This window comes from Phalaenopsis equestris, unplaced genomic scaffold (genome assembly GCF_001263595.1).
Source record: "Phalaenopsis equestris unplaced genomic scaffold, ASM126359v1 Scaffold214832, whole genome shotgun sequence".
In the NCBI taxonomy this organism is placed as follows: Eukaryota; Viridiplantae; Streptophyta; class Magnoliopsida; order Asparagales; family Orchidaceae; genus Phalaenopsis; species Phalaenopsis equestris.
The window spans coordinates 62,908-78,946 of record NW_018233583.1 but is presented as its reverse complement, the minus strand read 5'-3'; the positions used below and the strand labels follow the sequence as shown (position 1 = coordinate 78,946).

Sequence of the window (16,039 nt, the reverse complement as noted above, 5' to 3'; positions counted from 1 at the left end):
CTCAATATTACACTAGTCTGGCCAATTTTTCGAGCAAGGGGTGGAATTCTCCCTTGAATTGTAAGAAGAGATATACAAGAAGAGTTCTATAATAAAATATGATCAAGATATTCCTGATCAAAATAATGCAAAATCAAAATTTCAAATGATGAACATTGTTATGAAATAAAGTCTAAAAAGAGAAATTGGCCATCATGTTTTCCTTTAAAAATAAACACAACTTTTTTTATCAAAAAACATTCCTCTTCATCACATCAGTTAAAAAAATACTCAAGTGAATGTCTGGTTGTGTAGGAGGTTATATAACCCCTTTAATTTAATTGTTTAATTAACTTCAAGTCAAAATAACAAATTCTCAAATGAGATTAAATACCACTTCCTCTATTTTTAAAAATTTAAACTTTAAAATCTTAAAATTTTTAATTTCACAAAAAAAAAAAAAAAATTGAAATTTCATCTTTTAAACATTATAACTGCGCTTATAAATGTTAAAAAAACATGAGATATAAAATCATACCTCTTCAAGATATACTAAAAAATATAAAACTAAAACGCAATATGCCTCCTTGCAGTTAAAAAATATTGGCTTTTTTTTCAGATGGTAATGATACAACAAGTTTAAGAAAAAATTAAGATTTACAAGCACATATATTGTCTTAAATTCTTAGTTCTCTTCTTGGTCTTCAGTTTCCTGAAGGCACAGGATTCAATCTGCCGGATTCTCTCTCTGCTAACACCCATAAGCTCTCCGATCTCCTGCAGCGTCTTCATCCTCCCATCCTCCATTCCGAACCTCCATCGCACCACTTTCCTCTCCCTCTGGTTCAAGCAATCAAGAGTTTTGTTCAGATCCTCCTTCATGAATTGTCTTGCAAGTATCTCCTCTGGCGTTGATGCATCTGGATCTGATACTATTTCCTGTAAATATAAAGTCATTTAGGGCTTGCTTCACTAAATATGACAATGGACATGACGAACAGAGTTGGCTGGATGCAACAGACCGAAGGTTTTAGAGATTCGTTTATTCCGATCTTCTGATCCAAGGAAATGGGGGCTTTAGGGGCGAGCATGACTGCTGTAAACCTCTTCATGGTCAGCCCAGCCGCCTCTGCCACTTTCTCGTTCTCAGGATGCTTTCCATTCTCAATATAGAGCTGCTTTCTTGCTTCTCGGACTCGATAACTTGCCTCCACCATATGAAACTGAACAAAGCCCACGTAAGTGACCAAAAAAAAAGAGGACATTTACAAACATACCACCAATTTCTTATGTTTTTACATGTGTAGTGGCCTAAACTCTACTTTTTTACATTTATACATCTAAATCTTTCATATCACATACTTTTTTAACTTTTAGAAAGCATAAAACACCTTTACATGCACAGACAAGGTGTGGCATGGATTTAAAAATTGAAGTTTAGGTGTTAGATATGTAAATCCATAAGAATTGAATGGTATTTATGGAAATCTTCTAAAGTAAATATTGCGTATAATTTTTAAAAAGCTTCACTTCAAGCTGTGTCTCAACGTCAATGAAGGAAAAGGATGCAAGTGCACCTGGTAAGTTGGGCAGGCAGACGGCGCAAAAACTCATTTTCTAATTTGTAAAGCAGTTCATATCATTTGGTTTCTTATTCTTACAGGAAGTGGGGAAGGATGCAGAGGAAGTAAAGATTAAAAATGGTTTTTATGCAGAATTGAATAACTTTTCATTGCTAGTGATTGACTGCTCAAGAGTTTGGATGAATTAAATTGGATCTCAAACAAATTTTACTTTTTAAATAAAAATTAAATCTTTAAATAAGAACTCTTTCTCTCATAGATTATAAAAGCAAATTTAGATTTACCAATGAGAGTAAGTTCAGTGAAATTAATAAGCAGTAAAAGTAATAAGATAAACAATCACAGCAAAAGAAACAAACTATGGAATACTAATCTTTTCGTGCTCTGAATATGGAAAAAAATATTACGTCCGGAGTCCGGCTGCGATCCAACAGAAAGAGCTAAGGAGAAAAAAACGACCTACGGTGGATGGCAGCTGTTGCCCGGACGCAACTGCGTCCAAACTCCGGACATAATTTTTTAGGCTACGTCGCCTAGGATAATGTGCAAAGAAAACTAACATTCACCCCCTTGCTCCATGAAGTGGAGCAGCATTCTCAATCTCTCACAGCTTCCACGGATTTGTATCCTTCTCCTTGGTCATGGGTGAGGTTACCGTCTCTTAAGCCTCTCCACAAAAACAACTTAGCAAAACAGTAATAAGGAAAAAAGAAGAAAACAAAATTCAATTGGTAACAATCTTACATGCGTTACCTATGAATCTCAGGGATCACAAATAAATAATTTAAAATCCAGAAATTTTCCTCATTTAATTGTTCAAAATCGCTGCCATTATTGCTCATAATTACTCTCACAATGAATTTATTCCGTCTAATTACAAATCTGCCATAATTAAATTTGCAGATCCTCCATAGACTTTATAGAGGCCTATAAAGTAGTTTGCAGAAATCCATAAACATTTGTAGAGGTCAGATAAGGTTTAAAATTCTCAGCCAAAAAATACAGGGCCTTAGCAGAGTTCATGCAATAGTTTGTCTTGACCCTTCACCGGTTAGTGGAGAGTTAATTATACATAAGATTTTAAATTAAGTCCTGGATCAAAATGGAGAACACTCAAGGCTTTGCGGTGGCATGTTAACTGTTTGCAGAGACTTAGTGTGCGTTTAGGAGTGCTTATTAACTGTTTTTCATTTCGAAAAGCTGTTATAATGCTTTTGGGAGCCACCATTTGAGTTGCTTTTTGCGAAATCCCATTTTGAAAACGGAGAAGACGCAAACGGCAACAGAGAGCTTGGATCTGGGGCTCTAATTGCAGTATGGATTGGAAATTACCTTGGTGCCCCTTAGCAATTCAGAAAATGACCACTTGTATCCTCAATATTACCCCTCCCCACTTCTCTTTCGCTACGACTTCGCTTCGGGCATTTGGTGTTGGGAACATCGCGGTCCTCTTCACTTCTCCCCCGTATTCATTGCCACCTTCTCTCTGCATATTTCTCTAAAGACTGGAATGAGATTTTACTTATGTGTTTGTATCTTGGGGCTTCTCGATTTTCATATCTATTTCAGATTTGGTAGTTCTCATTTTACTTATGTGGTTGTCTTAGAAGTTCTCGGTTTCTTCTATGCTATGAGTGTGGCTATAGTTTTGGTTGTGACAGTGAAATTTACTTGCTAGATATGTACATACATATGAATTGAGTAGTATGCATGTACATGTAAATCTTCCTTATAAGTTTCGTGCAAATCCAAAAGATGGAGTGATACGCTTTATTTTATTGGAATTACATAAAAATTATGAATTTAATATCGCTACTCGAAGTGAAATCTCTATAGTTATTTGGGTGGTCGTCCAAACAAATTGTAGTGGAATGATAGGCTTCATTGATCTTGTCATGATAGTATAGATTCATCTTTGTTGGTACTTGTCTTAAATGTCTAAGATGTTGCATAATTGTTGGTAATGAAGAACCAAGTTTTTTGTGGTGTGGTGGTCTCTGCTGTCCGTGGGTTGTGGGTGTGGCTTGATAGTCTCTGTTGGCTATTAGTTGTTGGTTGTCGATTGTGGGTGTGTCTAATTTTACAATGTTGGTTGTTGATAGGAATTGAATCTGATCTTGGTTGTAGATTTGCATTAATAGTTGTGGCTGGCATTGACAGTGATTTTGATTGTAGTTTTGCATTGATAACTAATGGTTTTGGGAGTAATTTAGTTGATGTTTTGCACACAAACAAGCGAACTATTATGGATTCATATATGTAATGTGGGTTTTGACGGCTTTGAACACATCAAAATGTTAACTACGGATACTACCTAGTCTTGGATCACACATGACATTATTAACCACATATACTACCTGGACTTAGAGCAAACATGACACTGGTAACTATAGATACTACCCTCTCTTACCACATGATACTGTTGATCACAGATACTACATAGTCTTAGGGCACACATGACACTTTTAATCACTGATGCTACTTGTTCTTAAAGCACACATCACATTGTTAACCACAGATACTACATAAGCTTACCACACATGACACTGTTAATCATAGATACTACTTGGGTCTTAGAGCACACATGACACTGGTAACCACAGATAACACCTAGTATTAGAGTATAAATGACATTGATAACCATAGATTTTACTATACTTGACACTGTCAATCATAAATATTACCTTATCTTAGAACATATATGACATTGTTAATAACAGATATTACCTAATCTTAAAGCACACATCACATTGTTAACCACATACACTAACTAGTCTTGCCACACATGATACTGGTAACCACAAATATTACCTGATCTTAGAGTATACATGACACTGTTAATCACATATATTACTTGGTCATAAAGCACGCATCACATTGTTAACGATAGATACTGTCTGGTTTTAAAGTCTGTATGATACAGTTGGTGATCTTGGATGGAACAATATTTGATAAATTAATTTCAATAAACTCTAATTTAATCTATTGTATTTTTTAATTTTTGTTTCAATTTTTATAATTACTTTTTTTTTAATTTTAAGATAATTATATTGTTTTTTCAAAAAATTTTATCTACATTATACATCAGATGAGGAACCAAAAAGGTGGTATATCGACTGATCATATTCTGTGATTGATGCTTGAAGGAGATCGAAACTGACATTAGACCAATCACAAACTTCAATAAGGAAAGTTGGCAAAACATAATAAAAAACTTTCATGAAAGAATATAAGATTGTATGATAAAACTCAATTAAAGAACAAAGGAAAACAACTGAAAAAAGAATGGAAATTATGGAAGAAATTAAAGAGAATGATAACTGGATTAGGTTGAGATCTTGTTAAGAAACAGTGGATGATTCTCAGTGGTGAAAATAAAACATTTCAGTAAATAGAAAATGTTATATGGATTCTTTATATTCTCATATTTATTGAACTTTGATTTTATCAATTGTAGGTTCTGCCCAATACCAAAAAATTTAAGGTTTCTCGTGCTGGAAAAGAAACTTGATTTTATGTTGCTCGGTGTTGTGGCCACGGGCTCCAATGTCTAGGCAAAAACACATGACTTTCCCAGGAATTTAGATGAACCCGAATATGCTCATTCAAATAGAGTCTAAGAGGAAACACCAGAACAAGGTGAATCAAGTCATTCCAAGCGCCCCACACTCTCCACACAGAAACGTAAAATGAAAATGAAGGCTGACGCCCAACATATATTCGAGCAGATTTCATAGATCGTCATGACTTGCACCAGTATGACATCCAGTGCTTGCACGACCATCTAGGGATACTCGATCAAGGCAGAAATCATGAAGCTATTGGACTCCACTTTTATTAGCCATAATACTTCTAGAGGATCGAACAAAATTGGAGTCTTTAATGACGATTGTGTCGGAGCATATGATTCTCTAGCTCCGATAAATTTTAAACAATCAGTTTAATTAATTTGTGTTCTTTAAATTTTTTTCTCTTCATTGATGTGCAATAATTTAAACTTCATGCTAAACAATATCCTGTGATGTGTTGATGTGACATTTTAGCATATATGTTCTGCACTAGTCGTAATTTATTTATATAATTGTTCACTTATAACATAACTTGTTATTTTTAATATATTTTGGTATGCATAAAAAAATCAGAAAGACTCATCAAATAAAGAGAAAATTTTAGAGATAATGGAGCGAGAAATAATTCTGACTACTATAGTTTGTCTTATCAATGAGTTCTATTAGACAAATTTGTACAGGACACTGTATGTGTCATTATCATCTGTGGGTGGTAAGTAGATTAGTGACCTACTCCAAGATCATCTAGGCAAAATTTATAGCAGGTTTTGGATGCTAGGAAAAATTTTTGGAGATACTGTCCGAATTGCAGAATAATTATAGGGTGCATGGATCGTCCCAGTTTATACCCAAGGAAGTACTAACTATCACTTTATATATTATATCACATAATGAGTTCATTCGTGCTGCTTTCAAGCGGTTCAAAACTCAACAAAGACAATTAACAGATATTCTGATATTGGGGTTAACTCTTTGGTTTGAATGACAAAAAATATTGTCAAACCCATAGATCTTGATTTTGCGCATACACTAAGAGAAATGCGTACCGATACAAGATACATTTCATTCTTCAAGATATTTATTTATCTATTTAATTTGCATGAATGTTTTACAAAGGAATAATTCTAATAAATATTTTAAATAGGATTATATAGAAACAACTGATACATATGACATGCACGCGTTGACAAAATGACAAGATTGCATATATATGAAATTGTAGATTTGCAAAAAAAAAATATTTTAACAGTTTGTGACTTCAACATATGTTTTACGTTTTGAAGCTGAATGAGAATGAAGTGCTCATGATAATCACATTTTTAAATTCGTTACTAGACAGCGTGTCTACAAATTTCTAATGTCTCAAATCAGTTAATATATTCATGATCGCATTTGAAGTGTTATACGTAAAGAGATGCATTAATAATGTTATTATTCAAGAAAATATTACCTCGTTGATTCAGAATATCCCATGCAAATGGTTTCTTAAATTTTTCCACGATACGAGGTACCATCTTCCTGACTTTGAGCAAAGAAGTCAAGTGATTATAGAGAGGAATAAATTTTTCATCAAAAGATACTCATCATTACAGAGTATTATTGCGAGATCATTCAGAGTATGAAAGAAAAAGTGGGTCATACTCCAAGATATGCCAACACATTTCTTCAAAAAATAGATAAAGATAGTTATTACAACGACAACTCTATATAATTTTATACGAAAATATCCATCTCGGGAAGATGTTAATTTTAAGTCCATTAATGAAAATCCAATATACATATCTGTACAAGAATTCAAATATCGAGCAGGTCAATCATTGCTCGAGAAAGATTTTTTTGTGAATGGCTACAACACACCCATGTGAAGGGTGTTCAAGAAATGATATAGTTAAGAGAAGATATTACAGATACTTTAGTAAATTCATCGAGTATGTATAATTAATATTTGGTTGTGTCTTCATTTTAATGTTTACTATTTCAGGTGTATTGAAGATTGGTTAACGTCTATTTTCTCTTACATGTTTTGATATTTTAATTATTAAGTTTATAATTTTAGAGATGCATATTTTTACTTATATCTGGTTTTTTGTCTAACTATAGATCCTAATTTTTTGTTATTATTTTATTGCATATGTAGTCTAATTTGTCAATTAAAAAGTAATATATTATAATCTCAAAAAAAAAATGAGTTCAAGATCATCAAGTACTTCAAGAGCTGTCATTGTGGTACATAGTGTTCTCAATACACATCAAAAAGAGAAGAGAGCTATGGGATGGGATTTTATTGTTGTCCCGAAAAAATGACACATGAAGATTGTAGGTTTTTTCGATGGATTGATGATATAGAAAAGTCCGCTCCAAATAATGAACAAGTCAGGGTAGATGTTAGGAACAAAAATTATCTTAAAGACTTGATCGTCTGAACATGAAGGTAAACATCGCTATAGCATTATTAGTTATTTTTTACCCTTTTTATTATTGTACTATTATGTATAGAATGATGGCTTACAATTAATGGAGTGGAGAAATTTATTTTGAAAACTGCAGTTATTAAGCTAATTTAGATCTACATGAGTATAACTATTTTTTTATTAGAAATAGTTGCACCACAGCAGATTATCCAACCAATCTCACTGTTATTTCACCAGCAACTTTCTGACAGCAGCTGTGAAGCTGCTAAATAGCTTCAAAATTGCTTTTTCAAAAAACAACAGCAGCGCTAAATGCACCCTTAGGGCTGCAAATGAACCAAGTGTTCAAAAAGCTGCTCATGGCTTAGCTCACTTGGAGCTCATTTATGTTTGTTTAATTAAGTAACTTTGAACACTTTTTCAAATACTACATTATTAAATGAACAAGTATGAACTCATTATTGTTTGATTTGTTTATCATAGTAAACAAAATCGAATAAAATTCATGAACAAGCTCAATAAAAGTTTTTGATTAAAACTCAATATTGACCCAAGGCCGAAGAGGCTAATTCTACATGAAATAAAATAAAAAAACATTTTTAAATAAGTGTTAAAAGATCTACCTAGAGAATCAAAAAGAAAAAAATTTGTCGTGGAATAATTATATGCAAGTAAAAATAAAATATAAGAAATTTTGTTATAATAATTGGTTTAAATGTAAAAGCGCAGAGAGTTGAGAATAATATATGTTGGACCGTGAAAAGTCTAAGAGAACAACTTGTAGTGCAAAGAATTCTACTTTTAGTGAACCGGACAAAAGAGTGAAATATATATATATATATATATATATATATACTAGAAAAAAAAAGTAATGATTTAATTCAAATAAAATGAATTAAAAATGAAAATAGAGTGTTTTTCTTAAAGGAAGATAATCAAAAAAGGTGGGTGAGATATTTTGATAAACTTTTTAATGAAATTTTTGAAAATATGATTGGCCTTATTGATTTAATATCTTTAATAATAACAAATTTTTTTATTTTTATTACCACATCAGAAAAAAAATGAAGTTGACGAGGCTTTAACGAAACCCAATGGCGAAAAATTGTTAGGACCTGATGATATTCCAATAGAAGTGTGGAAATATTTAGAAAATTTAAAAACTTTTTGGCTTACTAAACATTTTAATATTATTTTTAAAATTAAAAAGATGTCTAAAGAGTGGAGAAAGATTATTTTGATCTCCATTTTTAAGAATAAAGAGCATGCATAAGAGTGCAAATTACAGAGGAATTAAGTTAATATGTCATCCATTAAAATTATGGGAGAGTAATTGAACATAGGTTAACACATGATACAAAAATTTCTCATAATCAAATTGGATTTATGTCGGGCAAGTCTACTATGGAAGCTATACATCTATTAAGAGGTTTGAAGAAGTACAGAGAGAGTAAGTGGGATCAACATATTATTTTTATTGATTTAGAAAAAGCTTATGATAAGGTTCAAAAGTTTTTTGGAGAGTTCGAGAAAAGAAAGGTGCGTATATGATTTATATTCAAGTCATTAAAGATATGTATACTAGAGTTACTTGTGTTTGGACAGAAAGAGGATTGACCAAGTATTTTCCTATTTATGTTGGATTAAATCAAGGATAAACTTTAAGCCCATATTTTTTGCTTTAGTTATGTCATTGTATTATTGCTTTCCTTTTTTTTAACTTTAATTTTGTATGGCCCAATGTATATTTGTATTAAAAATACATCTTCCATTTTTTGAGATATTTGAGCAAAGCGATGTCAAAAATAAAGAAAAAGATGTAAAATAATATTCATTTGAAGGTGTAGATTTATTTATTTGTTTTATGTGTATATTTATTTATTAATATGAGGTTCACATAAAACTTACAATATCATTAAATTATATTTAATGTGGAGCTTCCCGTTAAAACTTGAATTTTTTTTAATTAGATTTTTTAATTAGTTTTTTTATTATTTATAACTAATTTAATATTAAATTCATTATAAAATTATTTTTTTTAAATTTAATTAAAATTTTATTTATAATTTATATTAGATTTTATGACAATATTGAATTTTAATCAAGCAACTTAGCGAGCTTATTCACAAGCTTCAAAAGATATGTCCAGAATGATAAACAAATCAAGAAACAATATCCTCAAGCTTCATTTAATAATCAAATACTTAAAAAATTATTCAACTTTGCTCGATTACTTTATTATATGAACGAAAATGAGCTATAATTGAGTCGAGTCACAAGTAGCTTATTGAACACTTAGCTCATTTGCAACCCTACCTATCATAAATAAGGAAAAGAATTTTGCAAGATCAAAACTAGTGATTATGACCTTGAATCAATGAAGATGAGACTTAAATCGATAAAGTTGTTTCTCATCTATGGTCATGTTGCAAGAAATTTGAAGATAATCAAATCGACATAGGGGCAAGCACGGGAGAAGAACCCGTGTGCTAGATTTTTCAAAATGAGTGCATTATACTACAACCTAAGTCAATCGTTGGGCAAATATACCTAGGGACGTTGATAGATGCTCAGGTTATGTTAAGATGGGAAGCGTTAGGGACTATACCAGAGCGCAATGTTTCACGGGATGTATAATCTTAAGGAAGTATGGCAAAATATAGATAGGAAGAGAGTTTTAGTGTTAGCATAAGATAATCATGAGAGAAATAAAGCTAAGGTAGAAATTTTACCCTGAACAAGCACTTGAAGTTTTCTCCTCAAGATCTCTCCCTGCCTTACCCAAAATTTATGGGAATAATAAGAGGAGAAGAGAGAAAATGACAACAAAGAGTTAAGGGCAATGAATAAAAATAAGGAAGAATTTTTAGAATTTTTAAATTCTAAAAATAGGAAGAATGACTAAGTAAATAGGATAATAATGAGTGTTTATAAGCTTTTAAGTGTGGATCGTAAGAAATTGGTCAAGGAATATGAAAGCTAGTTGCCTCGATTCCTTGTGCAGTTAATATTGTAGTGCACTTTATATATTTCTCCTCATTTTATGATGAATTTCTTCATGGGGAGTGGCTCTGTAGTTTTTTCCTATTCTTGATTTTCCACTTCAAATTTGTGTTCTACTTTCTGGGTTTCTTATTTGAGCGCTTCTACTCAATTGTTTGTTTTAGATCTCTCAAATCGATATTTTTCTACCATTCCAGAGAAGTGAATATCCTCCCAATAAGTGATATCAGAGCAGGATTTTTTCTAAAAATCTTTGATTCGAGTAGGAGCAATGGCAGATGAAGCCATATACAAGGTGGAAAATTTCAATGGTTCAAAGTTTGCATTCTGGAAAATACAAGTTGAAGATTTACTGTATCAAAATAAATTGCATTTGTTACTAGAAAGAATCAGCAAAAAGCCTGAATTGATCACTTTGGAAGAATAGGAAGTGTCTGATCATATAACATTAGGTTTGATCTGACTTTCATTTTCCTCATCCATTGCTTTCAATATCGTGAATGAGAAAGCTATGGTAGATCATATAGTTGCATTAACAAGGATGTATGAGAAGCATTTGACCTCACATAAAATTTTTCTGAAAAAGAGATTATTCAATATGAAGATAGTGAATGACAGTTTAGTAGTGGAGCACTTGAATAACTTTAACATTGTGAGAAACTAGTTGTGTTCTGTGGACATCAAATTCGATGACAAGGTCAGGGGACTGTTAATCTTATCATCATTGTCTGATAGTGGGATGAACTAATCAGGACGACAATCAACCCTTCAGGTAATATGAAGCTAAAATTTGATAAAATTGTGGGGTTACTGTTGAATGAAGAAGTCCACAAGAAGGTGAGCAATGAAATTTCAAATTTTGTGTTAAATATTCAAAATAGAGGAAGAATCTAGACAAGCACTCTATATACCCACCATCAGATTGACGAAGAGGCTTTATGAATTGAAACAGGCCATAAGACAGTGATGTAGGAGATATTGACAGATTTATGTCAGATGGTGGGTATATAGAGTGTCAAAACATATCAATATTGTTTTATAAAAAAAGTCGGTAATTGTTATACCGTGCTTCTATTATTCTATTGTACGTAGATGACATGTTGATTGAAGGAACAAATATGAAGAAGATTATAGATTTTAAAAAGTGATTATCAAGGGAGTTTGAGATGGATGATTTATTTCAAATAAAAGAAGATTCGTAATATGAGAATCAGCAGAGGCAATAGTGCAGATACAGTAAAATTGTCTCACATAAGAATATGTTAGGAAGGTCCTACGCAGGTTCAACATGAGAGAGGCAAAACCAATAGCACCTTCGTACGTAGTCACTTCAAGTTATCTAAGGAACTACAACCCAAGTTTGAAAGAGAACAACCACAAAAGAAAATAGTTACACAAGTTTCAGAAGTTGGAAGTTTGATCTATACGATGATATGTATGAGACCATATATTATTGTACATGCAGTGGGAGTAGTTAGTAGGCACAGGGGTAGTTCAAAAAATATCATTGGAAGGTGGTGAAATGAAATCTCATATACTTGAGAGAAACAATTAGCAGGGCACTTTATTTCGGAGGTCTGGGGATTAATCTACAAAGATATGTAGATCCAGATCTAATAGGGGATAGTGATGGTAGAAGAATTACAACATATTATATCTTCACTTTGAAGAATATATCAGAGAGTTTGGTTTCTAAGCCACAAAAGATTGTTGCATTTTTAAATACTGAAGTTGAATACATTATCATCGCTAAGGCTAGCAAGAAGATGATTTGGATGCAAATTTCATAACAGAACTGGACAAGGAGCAAGAAATTAAAATGTTTCATAGTGACAATAAAAATGCTATTCATCTAGCTAAGCATGTCGTTTTTCATGCAAAGATGAAACACATTCAATTAAGGTATCACTTCATCCATTCTCCTCTAGAAGATGGATAGTTATTCTTGAAGAGATATTTTCACGATCCCCGGGGCTTGGAATTAATAAAGATGGGAACAGATAATCAGACGGTAGAAATAAATTCTTTGTTATCCTATTTCTATCACAACAACAACAACAAAGTCTTAATCCCATTACGTGGGGTCAGCTAGATGGATCCTTTTTCTCCATTGCGTCCTATTTAGTGTCATGTTTTCATTTAGTTCTAATAAATTAAGATTATTTAGTTCTAATAAAATAAGATCCTATTTCTATCACTAACATGTTAATATTCAAAAATTCATAAAAGAATCATTAAAGAAAATAATTAAAATTAACAAGCAGAAATGTGTACCTTTTGGGTTATTGTATTCACCTCCTACACAAATTTCCTCATTTTCTATTCACCTTGTTCAAATGTTTAAAACTTAAAAATAATATTAAAATAACATAATGAGTTATCTAAAAATAAATTAGGAGTAATCACACTCCTAAACTACAGTAACTCAAGAAAAAGAATTCAATATGCATTCTGGTCTTTCATATCTTTATAAGAAATACTGAAATAAAGTAATCATTCATATTCTTATAAGAAATCTTATATATGTTAATGCATGCATCAATGACATTTTCTAAATGAAAATACTCAACCTTTTGTATGTCTTTACTTTAACTTTACTTAATTTTATACTCTTTACAAACACATTTGTCTTCGTAAGGATCATAGTCAACAAAACCTAACACACCTTTGATGATGTATGCATCACATTTGTCTAGAGTGAAAAGACTCTTACTTGCCTCCTGACCAATATTACCCCATCGACACATCAGGTAGGAATGCAAAAAACACAATTGTCTGAGGAGGTAAGTTTTAGTCTACTCACCTCTGACAGATATTATTCTGTCGGCACAACCAGCACAATTGTCTGAAGTGGTAGAAAAAAACTCTACGCATGCAAGTACACTGGCATCTCTGCTTGTACCATTAGGGGGAGAATTTCTCCTCCGAATATGCACATACAAGCATTCATATACAAGTTATTTTATTCTTCATCACATATATTATTCTGAAAAATCTTTATGCATCTACTAACATACATACTCTATTGTGCAACTAAATATTATGCATATCATATTAAGCATCTCTCATATCATTCATATATCTTATCTTATGCATATATTTTATATCATATCTATCTTATATAGAATGTCCACCATATATATCATGCATCACATGCATATTTTTTATCTAATAATATGAAAAATTTAACTAAATTAGAACATACAATGATTAAAACATACATTCTGAAATAAATAAGACTGCTAAAATTTAAAAATATAATTATTCACCTCGGTTGTCATACTAAATTCGTATGCATGTCTCTATGCTTCTAACTTGTTGGAAATCAATATCCACCTGCCTAACCCTTTCCTCTAGCACTGAATAGTATTCAATCCCAATTAGCACTAGGGTTGTCATATTGAATCTTTCAATCCAAAAAAAAAACTGTGGCATCTCCTTTATATTAGGAATCAACTGGGGTGCATACTTTGACAGCATAGTAAATTCTGTTTCGTATTGCATAACTGATCAAGCTCATTACACCAACCTAACGAATTTATCTTGCATCTGTCTTCTAGTTGACCGTGGTACAAACCAATCTGAAGATTTTCACAAACTCGTCTCACTGCACCAAGTGGTTGGTTCTACCTCCAAACCTTTCATGCATCCGTCCTTGTCACCATCTCTCAGCTTCTCCCTCAAAAGCAAAAGTGGCAAAGGTAACTCTTCTCTCTAGTGGACATGACAATCAATCTAAAATCTTCTCCACTCTCAAAAGCCAGTGTTCAGCTTCCACGGACTCTCCTGCTCCAGAAAACAAATGTGGTCTCATATCTTGAAAGACCTTCAAGTATTTATCCATTGGTACTCCTCCACTGGTACTAGCTTGAGATTAAAAATTCTTAAACCTAGTCACAACATTCATCATATCAGATAATACACCAGCATTGACCGTGACATTCTATGGTACAACAGATTCTACATTCTCATCTCTAACCTCTTCCTCCAGATCATCCATAATTTTGTAGTAACAATCATATAATTTAATTAGACTTAATTATAATTTTTAATTAATATTATTTATAATTTAATCTAATTATCCTATTGGCTCTTTCATTAAGATTCATGTTATTTAATCTAAGCCTCTGCTCTGATCTAAACATTTGCTAATACCACTTTTGTCACGACCTGGTCCGAGACTTAGAATGAACAAACACGAGAACAGATAGTCGGGTAATAGAAATAAATTCTCTGTTATCCTATTTCTATAACTAACAGATTAATATTCAAAGATTCATGAAAAAATCATTAAAGAGACAAATTAAAATTAAAAAGTAGAAAAGTGTACCATTTGAGTTGTTGTATTCAACTCCTATACATATTTTCTCCTTTTCAATTCATCTTGTTCAAATTTTTAAACCCTAAAAATAATATTAAAACAACATAATGAGTTATCTAAAGATAACGCAGGAGTAATCACACTCCTAAACTACATAAACCCAAGAAAAGAATTCAATATGCATTTTGGTATTTCATACCTTTATAAGAAATATTGGAAAATGTTAATCTTACATATTTTTATAAAAAATCTTATATATGCTAATGCATGCATCAATAACTTTTTCTAAATGAAAATATTCAACATTTTATAAGAATTTATTTTATTTTTACTTTATTTTACACTCTTTACATACACATTTGTCTTTGTGGGATTCACCATCAACAAAACCTAACACCCATTGATTGATATTATCCTGTCGGCACAGTAGTTAGCGATGTATATATTGCAATTGTCTAGGGTAGAAAGACTTTTACCTGCCTCCCGGCTGATATTATCCTGTTGGCATAGTGATTAGTAATGTAAACATCACAGTTGTCTGGGGAGGTATTACTCCCCCTTTACAAGTGTTATACCGTCGACACAGCAATTAATGATCTAACCATCACAATTGTCTGAGGTGGTAGCAAAACTCTAAGGGCACGAGTACACTGACGTCCTCTGCCTGTACCGTTAGATGATGAAATCCTCATCTGATCATGCACATAAAAACATTCATATATAAACAATTTCATTTTTTATAATTTTTGGCTCAAAGTGATTTAACCCAAAAGTAACTTTCTTACCTCAATTAGGCCTCCAGCCACAAGTCCGCCTTTCTAAAGCTGTTAAAAATTCTTCTCCCTTCTTCCTAACACTTCATATCTCCTCTTCCCTTTGTTGATTTTGTGCTAAAGCCCCTATAACAAGCCACTTACAACACTTCCGACGTAAGTTTGAAGCCTCCGACGACTACTTGAAACAAAAAAGATGCATTGTTCGTCGCATACGTCAAAATGGAAACAAGAGGAAGAAAATGAATGTCTCAAATAACGTGAAATAGAGTTTAATACTCACTAATTTCATCCCAGATCCTGGAAACCTAGCTGCTTGTAGGCTCGACCACTGTAGCTGGAGTCACGGGCTCCCTCGCCTAAGAGGAATGAGGTAGGGGAGGAAGGGCATGCCGAAATT

At 32.3% G+C, this 16,039-nt stretch overlaps 1 protein-coding gene across 1 annotated transcript in view; it reads right to left on the bottom strand.

The window, feature by feature from the left end:
* Window positions 1-541: 541 nt before the first annotated feature.
* Window positions 542-16,039, bottom strand: part of LOC110037084 (RNA polymerase sigma factor sigB) — a 40,009-nt gene continuing 24,511 nt past the window's right edge. The window contains exons 7-8 of the mRNA XM_020741662.1: window positions 1,002-1,202; window positions 542-918 (exon numbers count right to left, since the gene is read on the bottom strand). Coding sequence (XP_020597321.1) covers window positions 637-918; window positions 1,002-1,202 — 483 coding nt within the window. The 3' untranslated portion in view covers window positions 542-636. The remainder of the gene's footprint in view (window positions 919-1,001; window positions 1,203-16,039) is intronic.